Below are 13,691 nucleotides of genomic sequence, written 5' to 3'. Positions count from 1 at the left end.
ATAAATATAAGCTGTTGATTAGATAATATATGTTACAGTACAGATAGCCATCCAGTGAAGGATAGAAGTAAAGCCAATCTTTGGAGAGGCAACGGCCTAATGGTATTATCGCTAGACTATTAACTCCAGAAACTCAGCTCATGTTCTGGGGACTCAGGTTCGAATCCTGCCATGGTGGAATTTGAATACAATAAATTCAATTTTAAAAATCTGGAATTAAAAATCTATTGATGACCATGAAATCATTGGCGTAAAACCCCATCTAGGTTCACTAATTGAAAGATCTGAAGCATATGCGTTGTCAATAAGACAGAGATAGATAGGTTCTTGATTAATAAGGGGATCAGGGGTTATGGAGAAAAGGCAGGAGAATGGGGATGAGAAAAATATCAGCCATGATTGAATGGCGGAGCAGACTCGATGGGCTGAGTGGTCTAATTCTGCTCCTGTGTCTTATGGTCTTCACATACTTTTGACAAGCTTATATTTATAACACTACACACCACCTAGCTGCAACTCCTAATCCAACCACTAATTCCAATCTGCTCCTCTTCATAGGAGCACAACTGAGTCCCCAGTTAATGCCCAGCACATACATATAATTACATACAATTAATGTACAATTAACAATACTGACCCTTTGAGCCGACTGATCTTCTCTGTGCAATGATACCCAATGTAATTAAATGTAATAAAGCATTATCAGGGGGGAAATTCATTTGTGTAGCACCACTTGCACTGTTTACATCAACTCCCCAAGGGTAGACAGTGCTATGGGCCACTACCTGAACTGTCCACACTGCTGTCTACCCCCTGAGGAGCTGACACAAATCGGCATTGTGTGCTTCCAGCAGTACCGCGCAAAGAAACTTTGCTCCCGTTTGCTGTTAACCTCCCACTCCCTGTCTCTGCTGCCAAGAAGAAAACTGGGAGGTAGGCTGCGAAGGAACTTGAGAACATCTTGTAATAGCATTCATTACTTTAACCTGCCTGCCAGAAGGATCATTTAAAACAATGACAATCCCACAGTATCCTCTGTATAATCTCCAAGTGAATCAAGGTGAAAAATTCAAACACTTGATTCTTTCTGAAGTTCGTGGGTGCATATCCAATTGGAAACAACATGAATACGGCTCTTGGTTCATCAAGCAGCAAGTTGGAATGTTTTAAAATATGTGCCTGCGAGCAAAATGCGTTTGTTTATCATCAGACCTTTCATACACAATAAAACGTTGGAACTGAGCCCTGCTTGCATTGGCTTTTGGAAATCATAAATCTCTAACTGTAACTCCTGTGAAATATTTTGGGATTGAGTGATAATTATCTCCTGGCTAGTTGTTATTACAGGACCCCAGTCTTTTACTGAGGGCAAAGATAATTGAATCTTCTTCTTCCTGAATTTCTGAGACAAGTTTAATCTTTGTGCATAAGCAACGTATTGATTGTTCGTTAGCTCACTGCGACTTTGCAGCATGCAGTGTTGTGTATCACCTTGAAAATAACATTTTGGGAAGTTATTTAGAGGTAGAAAAACCATAAGATATTGAAGCAGAATTAGGCCATTCGGCCCATTGAATCAGCTCTGCCATTCAATCACAGTTGATAAATGCCTCAACCCCATTCTCCCGCCTTTCCCTTTAATCTTTGATCCCCTCACCAATCAAGGGGATGGCACGGTGGCACAGTGGTTAGCACCGCTGCCTCACAGCTCCAGGAACCCAGGTTTGATTCCCAGCTTGGGCCACTGTCTGTGTGGAGTTTGCACTTCTCCCTGTGTCTGTGTGGTTTCCTCCGGGTGCTCCGGTTTCCTCCCACAGCCTGATTCAGAAGAGATAGTGACATGTTGGTCACTCCATGGCATTGCCTGGTAAGAACACAGACAATATGAAAGTGTCATAAGGGCATTTTCTCTGCCCCTTTGCTAATATTCTCGTGTATATTGGATGTAGGCAGCTTGCCATTAAATCGTGCAGTTCTTTATTGTTGGTTTGGGTCTGATATAGCTATTCCTGCACTGCTGTCGCCAGATAAGTGCACTTATGTTTGAAACCAAGGTGGGAGAGAATGCTTCCTTGACGTAGCCTGCCTGACCTGGAACTCCTCTTCTTTCATTTGTGGAAACCTATTGCCCTGCCATGCACAAAAATCGGGCGTGTCAAAACTGTTTGTACAACCACCGAAGTGAATTCAGAAATAGCTCAAAATCCTGCTGTAAATCTGAGCATCGGACGCTTTAAACGTACTTCCATTAACAGCCCATGCTGGAAAATGTTACGTATTACTATCAGGAAACTGTGCGCAAGTCTAAACGACGTCACTGGGACCTCATTTTAATATAGTTAACATACAGAAACATCGACAATTTGCAGCACTGAAAAGGGCCATTGGCCCATGTTGCCTGCGCACAGCACACTGACGGGTGCTTGTGACACCAGTGCAAAGCCTGGACAGAATATTGAATGGGACAATAAACAGCAGGAGATCAGGCATATTAGATCACTGCTCATTCTTCCCAATTGGTTGTGCCTTTATCACACCTATTGACCAGGTGTGTCCCATTGAAAATCCACTTCAGGGTGGGTGCCCTGAAAAGAAAGCCCTCTAACTGGACAATTTTAAAGTTTAAACGGGTGTCTCTGGAAGTCATTGATTGTTCCTAAGAGCCCTCTTGGACTATTTAATTTATAAAAGGTGAAGGAAATGAAGTCTGAATGTTTTTCTTCCAATTTGGTGTTTAAGTAACCTTTAGGTTCTTACTCTGACTAAACAAAATATCACCATGTTTATTTTGTTATATCCGCTCCTGTCAATTTATATTTCGCAGTTGGTTTTTAAGAACCAAGTCACAAATTGTTAAAATAATGAATACAAAGGCTGCCCTGGAAGGAACATTAAAAAGCAGGAATGTTATTTCTCTGGGTTATCAGGATTTGGGTATTTTTAACCACAGCCAGTCAGCTTTATGGGATGCGAGATGCGTCACTTTTCTTTAATGTTTTCTTTCACTGATCTTACTGTCGTCATGGCAACATTGGAGTCAAGTAAATGAGAGGTCAGAGGTTTGAGTGTTTTAGTCTGCCTGGCTGGTCAGTTGGGAGCCAAGCATTACAGTATCATGTCAAATTGGGCTCCACTCAGAGTGACTAGGGTGTATGTCGTCCCTTTGTTTGCTTCCCCCACCCCCAAGCATTTAACAGGGTGACATTTGAAATGGTAAATATGGAAACCTCAGTTCGATGTTTCAGCAGCTTATAGTTGGGGGTGCGTGTTAAAGAGACTCCCAGAACCATTTTACTGAGAGTATTGGTGGGAGGGGAGTGCTGCGTGGGCGTGAGGAGGGGAAAAGTCAAGCCACTTTATGCCACGGCAGATTTACAATTAAGTTTGTTTAGTAGCATTGACTCTGACGTATAACACATAATGAATTGTTTCTTGAAAGCGTTGTGTAGTTTCTTCAGGGAAGGCAGGATAATTTTCCAGATGTTCGATCAATTATATGATTGATCACTACTTGATTTCTAAGTGTTAAGTACCGAGATGTGGACCGGAATCTTACCACCGTTCACGCTGGCATGATTTTCCCTTCCCGCCGCAGTGAACGGAGATTTCGCTGGCCCGCATGGCTAAAGGGCCTCTAAGATCGCGCCCAACATATTCCCCTTTTCTTCCATACCCTCTTTGATGAGGAGGTGATGCGCTCTGTAGGAAGATATTCACACTCACATAATTTCTCACAACCGTAGGATGTCCCACTGTGTTTTATGTCAGGGGACAGACTACCTTTGTACTCGCTAGGAAACATGGCAGCCAAGCTGTGTGCCGCAAAGTCCCATAAACAGTGTGTGGTGAACCATAGATGGTTACCACTATGGGTACTTGTACATATGTTACTCTTGTTGATGTTCGGGTTAGGGTTGGGGTGTTCCACCTGTTAGCATTGTTCTGTGGTACACTCCGTTTGGCTCCGCCTTCTTACAGGGGTATAAAGGTCACTGCTACTTCCGTAGCCCTTAGTCTGGGATAGTATTGTTAAGCAGTGTGCTCTATGCTTGTTGTGAATAAAAGCCTTTATTCCCGGGTACGACCTTGTCTCCCGTGTGAATCAATCGCGCATCACAGTGATGTGACATTGAGCAGATAATGGTGGGATTCTCCCAAAAAATTCTAAGTGTGGAATTCACGTGAAAACTGGAGTAAATCCTGCTGGGTTTTTTCGGCGGGATTTTCAAAATGAACCTCCTGCACTCTGTGCCCTGCAGAGTGCACTCATGTGAATCTCGCGAAAAATCAGCGGGCCTATTCCCACTCGAGCGGGCCAGTGCACATGCGCCGAGATTGGTGCATGCACAGTAGCCTGACCACTGGCCAGCCCTGCAACCCTGCATTGCTGGCTGTGCAACACCCCCCTGCCCCCAGATCATTGGCCCCCCGGACGTGTCCGGGCCAGCCTCGACCCCGCACCCCCAGCCCACCTTAATCACCTCTCCCCACCAGTTGTCCCAAACCCACCCAGTTCCAACCCCCGCCCCCGGCCTGGTAGGCAGTGCCAAGATCCCCCTGGGCATTGCCACTTTGCGCCTTGACCAGTGCCAGGGGGTCAGGCTGGCATTGCCAAACTGGAAATGTCCAGGGGGCACCCCCTCACCCCTGACCTCCAGGGGGGGGAGGGTGGCTCCATGACCCCCCTTCACTCCAGTGGGGTCAGGCTGCAAGCCCCCTCTAAGTGGGGAGCTGTTGTAAACCCTCTGGAGTGAAACACTCCTGGAGACTCTAGTGGGCCCATAGACGTCAGTCCCGGGCCCACTAATTATATTTAAATGCCCATTTAAATAAATTGTACAGCTGATGGTGCTGGAAATCTGGGGGCCGGAGACTCGCGGAGGCCGTGACACCCAGTGGGGAGCGCGCTACACAGCCTGCGGGCTGGGAGAATCGCCCTCAATCCATTTTAAAGATATTGGTTGAGAGATAATTATTGGCCACGACATCAGGGAGACCCGGTCTGCTCTTCTTCGAATTAGGATCTTCAACAGAAGCAGACAAGTCCTCAATTTCATGTCAGAAAGACAGTACCTCTGATCATGCCCTCTCCCTCAGTGCAACACTGACAGGCCATCCTTGTATCCGGGGTGGGACTTGGACACGCGATTATCTGACTCTGGTATGAGGAGCGGGCCTACCGCTGGGTCACAGCTAACACCTACCTAAAGTGAATAGATATCTAAAGTAGTATTCCCTATTTAATTTGCACAGCTACTTTCCCACTATATTTAAGTAAGGGGAAAAATAGACTTCCCGGTGACTTGTAAAAGCAACATGCATTTTCCCTATCACACATCCAACTCAAAAGGGAACTAGCAAAAATCTAACTGCTTTCTTCGAAAGATTTTATTCCTGCATGTGGCAAAGGGTTAGGTTTATGGTTTACTTTGATCGTAGGAGGAGGGTGGAGTGGAGGAGGGGGGGGGGGGGGTCATCCATTGTTTGTAACGTAAAGCAATGTTGGTTGCCCTGCAGACTGTTTAGGTTCTGCAGGTGTTCACAGTAAGAGGCTACAGCAAAGGTTGGGTCTGTGTGCTTTCCTGTAGCTTCAAGATTCAGGTGTAAATTGAAGCTCTCCCCCTCTGATATACAATCGGGTATTTTTTTCAGAAAAGCCTCTCTATTCTGGTAGCAGAGAACAAATGGCCTATTGATTAGCAAGAGGAGCAAAACCTGGAACTCTGACGGAGTATCCAAAAAAAATGTAATAGCCACAATCAGACTGATACCAAAAATGTGAAAAGCAAAGGGGAAGGGTGGCGGGACCAGCTAAAAATCTATGTGATTTGATGAGTCTGGACCTAATTATTGTCCAGTATAGTTGGAAAGTGGATTGGAGTTTACAATCGATGTCAATATGGAACTCCTTTGTATGTTTCCACCTTAACTGCAAGCCATGGTTTTATAATTTGCAACGACACAGAGATCCATTATAAAATACTCCCTTAACTATCTGCGTGTATGTGAGCACTTTCCCAGCCAGTTTTCCACTGTCTTCACTTCAGGCCAACACACTTAATGTCAATCCTGAAATAATCAAAGGAAACATTCAGAATGGGAATCCTGTATGTAAGCATTGGTCTGTAACAATGCAGTTGCAGGTTTTGGTCAGTAGGTTGTCCCAAAGCACTTTACAACCAATGGAGTACGTTATGAAGTGTTGTATCATAGAAAAGCTTGTTGTAAAAATCTGCAGTGGGTCTAATAAAAAGTGGGAGAAGGGATGAGATGTGCAACTGTCCGAACTTTGTATCACAGTTATAATAGAGTCATAGTGGTTTACAGCATGGAAACAGGCCCTTCGGCCCAACTTGTCCATGCCGCCCTTTTTTTTAAACCCCTAAGCTAGTCCCAATTGCCCACATTTGGCCCATATCCCTCTATACCCATCTTGTGCATGTAACTGTCTAAATGCTTTTTAAAAGACAAAATTGTACCCGCCTCTACTACTTGTTCCAGAAACTCACCACCCTCTGTGTGAAAAAATTGCCCTTCTGCACCCTTTTGTATCTCTCCCCTCTCACCTTAAACCTATGCCCTCTAGTTTTAGACTCCCCTACCTTTGGGAAAAGATGTTGACCATCTAGCTGATCTATGTCCCTTAGTTTCGCTAAGTTTGCTCCCTTTAGACTCCACTGCTGAAGATACTAGCTTAAGTTGCCTCTGTAGATGCCGACTGCCCACTGTAAACGCTCCCCTCCCCTATCTCACCCTAGCGACCGAATGGATATGTGCGAGTTGGAGATAGTGAGTGGCAGCAACTGTAGGGGCATTCTGGCCAAGGCTAGCCATCTCTCCTCATCCAATGTTCTCACAGCCTCCAGAATATTACACTGGATTTCTACCAGCCACGGAGCTTCAACCAATTAATCTGTTCCCCAGCCCTCCCAGTGAGTACCAAGGTCAATTGTGGTATCCTTCCCACTTTCGCCCCACCCAAACCATTACAAACTATCATCTGCTTACTAGCCACAGACCTCCTTGTTCTCTTTAATAGCATGAAAGGCAAACTGAAAACGCTAGAGATATGCAAGTCACCCAGCATCTATAAAACATTTCATAGTCCCTTTATCGGAGGAGATCCAGAGCTGAGGTACTTAGTTGCCTTTTCTCTTCACAGAGGCTGACTGGCCTCCTTCATATTTTCGTTGTTTTCTGTTTTTATTTCCAATTCTCGGAATTAATGTTCACTCTTATTGGTACAATAGCATGCCCAGTCAATCATCATGGGCACCTTTGCCAGTTCTTCATCAATCTAGAATGAATCTAGCCTTCCTTTTCAGTCAAGTTCATAAAATCCCTACAGAGCAGATGGAGGCCATTCAGCCCATCGAGTCTGCACCGACCACAATCCCACCTAGCCCCTATCCCCGTAGCTCCACGTATTTACCCGGCGAGTCCCCCTGACACTAAGGGGCAATTTGCCATGGCCAATCAACCTAACCCGCACATCTTTGGACTGTGGGAGGAAACTGGAGCACCCGGAGGAAACCCACGCAGACACGTGGAGAATGTGCAAACTCAGCATAGACGGTGACCCAAGCTGGGAATCGAACCTGGGTCCCTGGCGCTGTGAGGCAGCAGTGCTAATCACTGTGCCACTGTGCCGCCCAATCAGTCAGAAATGCAAACTGAACAGGCTGGAGGGCCTGTCCCAGTGCAAAGTGCCCTCTGCCATCACCTTGTATCTTCCATTCAGGGTCGGTAGAAGACCTGGCTATCTAAAGTGCAGCGTTAATGGGAGGAGGAGTTCTTCAAATTACCACAAGCAGCAAGAATGGCAAAATGAGTTTGGGAAGCTTGACTTAATGTTTTGAGAGGAATCGTGGACACAATCTGAGAAATACATGTCTCATCTTACTGGAAATAACTACTACATGGAAATCCTGATCGCATTTTTGCTAAACACAGCAACAAGAGAACTGACAGACATGAACCTAACTGCCCAGGCAAAACTCATTGAAAGGAACCAATGGGCTAAATACCAGGCTTGTTGTATCATGGACATTCTGCACTACCATATTACCAGGCCAGGCCAGTTATCCCCCCTCCCCCCAGTCTTTATATTCATTTTATAGGAGAACCATCGAAACAACAAGTTTTTTTTTCCATTTCTCTTTGGACAGATGCTACAATGTAAATCATATCAAAATGATCACTGTGTCAGTCACTGTCACAGCAGGAATGACAGCATTGATCCTTCATCTCTCACCAAATGTTTTGGCAGGAAGATGGCACCCATTTCAATGATAGATTACCAAGGCTTTCTTTCTTCATGTAGCTGGGATTAAGAGCTCACTGTGAGCTTTTGCAGTATGATTGCCGGCAGTGTGTCTTTTACAGAGAGTATTTGTTGTTAACACAAAAACCAAGGCGAAGTTGGTACAACAGGACAGCTCTGCCCCTATTAAGGGCTGTTCAGCGGGAAAGCTGATATGCAATGTGTTCATGATTTTGGTTTTGCTCTCAATGGAAATTGAAGGCTCCAGATTTGTAAATGGAGCAGTTTTGTGTTCCTTGATTATATGTTAGTCTTCACTGACAATATAATATTAGTTTTCAGTTTTGTGGTCAATGGACCTTGCTGTACACCGTCTGATGGGGTGACGCAGCACGGCTCAAGTTTAAATGAGGCTGAAAATTGGGAAGCTTAGGGAAGCCTACGAGTCACGAGCAAGCTGGCAAATAGAAACATAGAATCCCTACAGTGCAGAAGGAGGCCATTTGGCCCATTGAGTCTGCACCGACCACAATCCCACCCAGGCCCCATCCCCGTAACCCCATACATTTATCCTCGCTAATCCCCCTGACACTAAGGGGCAATTTAGCATGGCCAATCCACCTAATCCGCCTACCTTTCGACTGTGGGAGGAAATCTAAGCACCCTGAGGAAACCCACACAGTGACAGTGTCCCGAGGCTGGAGTTGAACCCGGGTACCTGGCACTGTGAGGCAGCAGTGCTAACCACTGTGCCTCCGTGCCGCCCACAGTGAAGCTGATGTTCGAAGAAGAAAAAAATAATGTGAAACCTTGTTTAAATTCAAAGAAAGAGTGGCAGCGAAGTGAATGCAGACTTGGCTTTGGCCCAGCTCTCTGTGTCTTTCTACCTTGCTCTGAGTCTGTGCGTGTTTTGTTCCCTCTGCTTCACTTTTTGTGCTTAATCGGCCTTACTTTCTCAGTGCCTTATCATCTCACTGTCTCACTAGCTTTCACCCACTTTCACTTACTGCCTTGCTCACCAAACTTGCTGCTTTGAGATTGCACTGTTTACTCTTTTGTTCTGTTTCCGTACCTCCCTTTCTCTCATGTTTCTATCAATTGCTCTGTGTCTCAGTATCTCTCTTTCTCACTCTCTATTTATGTTTGCCTTGTCACAGCATATCTCTGTCTCACTTTGTATATCTGTGTGTCCGTCCCGATCTCTTTCCCTCTCTGTCTGCGCCTCTTGTTATGCCTCCGTCCTCTTTCTGTCGCTGTCTCTTGTTTCTATGCCTCCTTCATTTGTTTGTCTGCTCACTAATTTTCTCTCGCTCTCCATTTATTTCCCCCCCCCCACCTTGTCCTGTCTCTCCACCTCCCCCTTGTGCCTTGCTCTCGTGTCTGTTTCGGAGCTTGCTCTCATTCATGTTTGCTTCCCTCTCTTGTTTCTCGCTGGGCAGATGCAGTGACTAAAAGCTTGAACTCGGGGAAAGGAGAAAGGAAAGAAATTAGTCCCAGTGTTGTGTCAGACATAACACTGTTGTTTTCAGTGTAATAACGTTTCGAGTTACCCAGTGTTTGGCTTTGACTATTTATTACCAGAGTTTGGATATTTCTGTAATTAATCCAACTGTCCCAGCAGCCGCAGTGAGAACTCAGGGGGACTATCGGGTTTCCCATGCCAGCAGTTGCTCATGAGCTGCAAAACAAGCCCCAGTACGTTTGCTGTTTCAGTCTGTGGTTCCTATTCTATTGCTGATACAATCATTTGCTTTGCAAAAGCAGGCCTATTTTTTTTTGTTGAAGCTTTAAGGCTGTCTGGCTAGATTTTTGGAACCGTCGGCTGTAACTCTCGGAAGAAATCAGGAATATTCAAAATCTCATCAATTTGCACAATTCTCCCTAAAGAATGCTCACATAAAACAATGGCTTTGATTGCCACTCGTTAAAGCAGCTGGGACAGAAATTTGGCCAGAAGACTTTTTAATTGAATGAATTGCTAGAATTTCAGCTGTGGAATCAATTTTTCCACCCCCTTCAATAAATCATCATGATATATATCCCCTATATATATGTGTATATATCACAGTAAAATAGTCCACTGCTGGATTATGTCAATTGCACAATGGGATGATTTGGATACCTCAAATCCTTCTTACAAAATGGGTGTGCCGCACACACTCGCCAGGAAGAAAATCGGTATAATCTAGAAGTAATGGAAGTAAAACAAATTTATCTTTACATGGATTGCTCATTCAGAGCTCAGACATTCGATTATTAGAGATTTCGCGACTCTTTTTCCACATGTCAACCAGCTCTGTTGTAATAGTTGGTGTGGACTGGGCGATCTTTCCATTTCTTTCACTTCAGATTGAGGGCCTGTCAGGGTTAACAAGTCTTCCTCCTAAAGGTTTTAACATGGGACGTCCCGCTTTCAACTACTTAATCCAGCCACAGAATTTTTACCCACAATCTCCAATATTGTTATAACTAACCAATGAAAGTGTTCAAAGAAAATGATAAAAGCACAATTTTTAATTTCCCTTTATTTTTTTAACTCTGTGTCGCTGGTAGCAGCATGTCTGGAATGGCCTCCTCCTGCACTGTAGGGATTCTATGATTAATATAGAATTTCTGAGGTAGAATTTCAAGAATGGTGAGCGATTGGTGTTCGCCATCCCAGGAGTCGGCGCCTAACGTGCAGCCACTGACTCTCGAACTCCTACGGCCAATTAAAGCTCACATGGAAGGCAGTCCTGCCCAAGAGAGCTGTTCGCCAACTGGATTGGCCGACAGTGTTCCAACCCAGTCAGGCTCAGGGGATGAGCCGGGGGGGGGGTCCCAGAGCTTCAATAATCCAGGGGGAGAGTGCACCAACTCTGTAGAGGTCTTCAAAATGGAGCACCAAACCCCTTCCTGGCCGAAATGGAGCAAACTTTTAAATATCGCTCTCCAGCCCTACCTGCACCTGTCAGCCCAAACACTGAGGCTGGGTGGGATAAGGCCCTGGAGTGGCCATTCACCCATTAAAAGTGAATGGGTGGACTTCCCACCCAACGCTCTGCCTGCCCAAGTGTGAAATTGCACCTGGGCTTGGGTAGAGGGGAATCCCATCTATTCAATTTTATGTCACCCCCACCCCCTCAGGACCCACCTTGGGGGGAGCATAAAATTCTGCCCCTGAAAATGCCAGGGCATTGGTGAAGAAATTGTAAACTTCTCTGCTGGTTCAGTGAGTCTGCTTATCGAGTAGCTAAGCATTCCAAATCACAAAGACTCAGATTGATCCCCATTCTGCTTTGTCAGCTGATCAGACCCAGGGTGACTGTAGGAGTGCTATATCGACCTCATCCTCCCAGAATCTCTCTCACTCGTCACTATCCCCTCAGGAAATGTTTGTGTGCAGACATGGAATAAAGGCACAGTTGGATTCGCTTGCGAGGCTGAAGATGGCCACAGCCCCTAATGTAGAGACTCACCCTTGACTCATTGTATAACCTAACAGATGAAGAATAGACACCTAATTGAGGTGGTACACCTAGTGCCCATGAAGTTATATTCCAACGAGGAATCAGCACCCTCCAAGTGTCGAGGGCGGGGGGGGGGGGGAGAAGAATATTTACCAGCAAGAAGGTGCAAAAGAACGATTCATAAGAGCCCCTGTGTCAACAGTAAGAAATGTACTTTAAAAAACAGATAATCTTTGGTGGTGATTGAGTCAGGGACAAAAAAAATGACAAAAAACACATAGGCGTTAAAAGTAAAATTAACAAGATGAAAGGGCAAAACATTAAATTCCGAGGGTGAATAAAGTTCGCTGTGATGTCTTTTCCCTCAGTCCTGCATTCCCTTCTAACGTTGCTCCTGTTCTGTTCACAGGTTGAGGGAGTCCCACAGGGTCACCATCAAGGTCATTCGAAGGATGCAGTATTTTGTAGCAAAGAAGAAATTTCAGGTGAGTCCTGGATGGCAGCAAAGAAAAAGTGAAAAGAGGTTCCTCATTGTTTCTCTGAGACCATGTGAAAAAAATTGTTTTGGCGCAGGGAATTCTCTTCTGTCATGACAGCAAGCTACACCCTCTATTCTCTGGACTCCACAATGGGGACGGCCGTCTCATTGAGGAAGGGTAGACTGGAAAGAACTGGGACTGCTGTAATTTAGCCCGGCTGAGTGCAATATATTTCTCTTTCTGCCAGCGACCTTGACTCTTCAACTTCAGCACCTATATCACTTTCCACTAACACATTCCAGTAACTTTTCACCAACTCCAGAGTCGCTTCCACCCTTTGTGTGAAGTTATTTGATTACAAGATAAGAAGGCAGACCTTTTTTTCTCTTGACTATTTTTCTCTTGACTTTTTAACTAATGCTTTCCCAGGTTATTGCTGTGAATAGCAGGAAGTATTGCTGCATACACTGTTGCCCTTCACTATTTAATGTTTTGCCCTTTCATCTTGTTAATTTTACTTTTTATGCCGATATGTTTTTTGTCATTTTCTTTGTCCCTTCTCTTCTCTCCTCGCTTCTCCCAGCCAACTCCGGCTGAGAGGAGGAAAAATAAGCGCCCTATTCTCAGAAGCCAGCAGGTCAGAGGCTGGGAATTCTATGGTGATTAACTCACCTCCTGGCTCCACAAAGCCGAGCCTGTCCACCATCTAGAAGGGACAAGTCAAGAATGTGATGGATTACTTTCCACTTGCCTGGATGAGTGCGGTTCCAATAACACTCAGGATCATCAACACACCCAGGACAAAGCAGCCTCGTTGGCACCTCATCCACCACCTTAAACATTCACTTTCTCCACCACTGACACACAGGGGCAGCAGTGTGTACCATCTATAAGATGCACGGCAGGATCTCACCAAGGCTCCTTCGACAGCACCTTTCAAACCCACGATCTCTACCATCTAGAAGGACAAGGGCAGCAGACGCATGGGAACACCAGCACCTACGTGTTCCCACCAAGCCACACACCATCCTGACTTCGAATTGTATCACTGCTCCTTCACTGGTGCTGGGTCAAAATCCTGAAACTCCCTTCCCAACAGCACTGTGGGAATATTTACGCCTCAGGGACTGCAGTGGTTCAGGAAAACAGCTCACCATCACCTTCTTAAGGGCAATTAGAGATGAGCAATAATCCTGGCCTAGCCAGCGATGCCCACACCCATGAACAAATAAATATAAGAGCAAATTCTGCTTGTGGCGACACAAGGGAGGTGTTTGATATCCATGATGACCTCACATCACTGCGCATGCCCCAACATTACGACCCTAACTCCTTGCTAAATGCTGAGGCATTTCATCCCCTACTGGTGTTTCCACATGGCAGTATGACATACTCAGTTCCTCAGGGGTGAAAGGTGGTTCACATTATCCTTACCACTGTGACACTACATGCTACATAAAGCCCTAATGTGACCTGGAGTACTGGGAACCGCACATGAAT

The 13,691-nt window shown here is 45.4% G+C and overlaps 1 protein-coding gene across 1 annotated transcript in view; it reads left to right on the top strand.

The window, feature by feature from the left end:
* Positions 1-13,691, top strand: part of LOC144498780 (potassium voltage-gated channel subfamily KQT member 1) — a 709,444-nt gene that overhangs the window by 479,887 nt on the left and 215,866 nt on the right. The window contains exon 12 of the mRNA XM_078220448.1: positions 12,122-12,197. Within this exon, the coding sequence (XP_078076574.1) occupies positions 12,122-12,197 (76 nt within the window). The remainder of the gene's footprint in view (positions 1-12,121; positions 12,198-13,691) is intronic.

Source organism: Mustelus asterias, chromosome 9 (genome assembly GCF_964213995.1).
Source record: "Mustelus asterias chromosome 9, sMusAst1.hap1.1, whole genome shotgun sequence".
Taxonomy (NCBI): Eukaryota; Metazoa; Chordata; class Chondrichthyes; order Carcharhiniformes; family Triakidae; genus Mustelus; species Mustelus asterias.
This window is presented reverse-complemented; position numbering and strand designations above follow the sequence as displayed.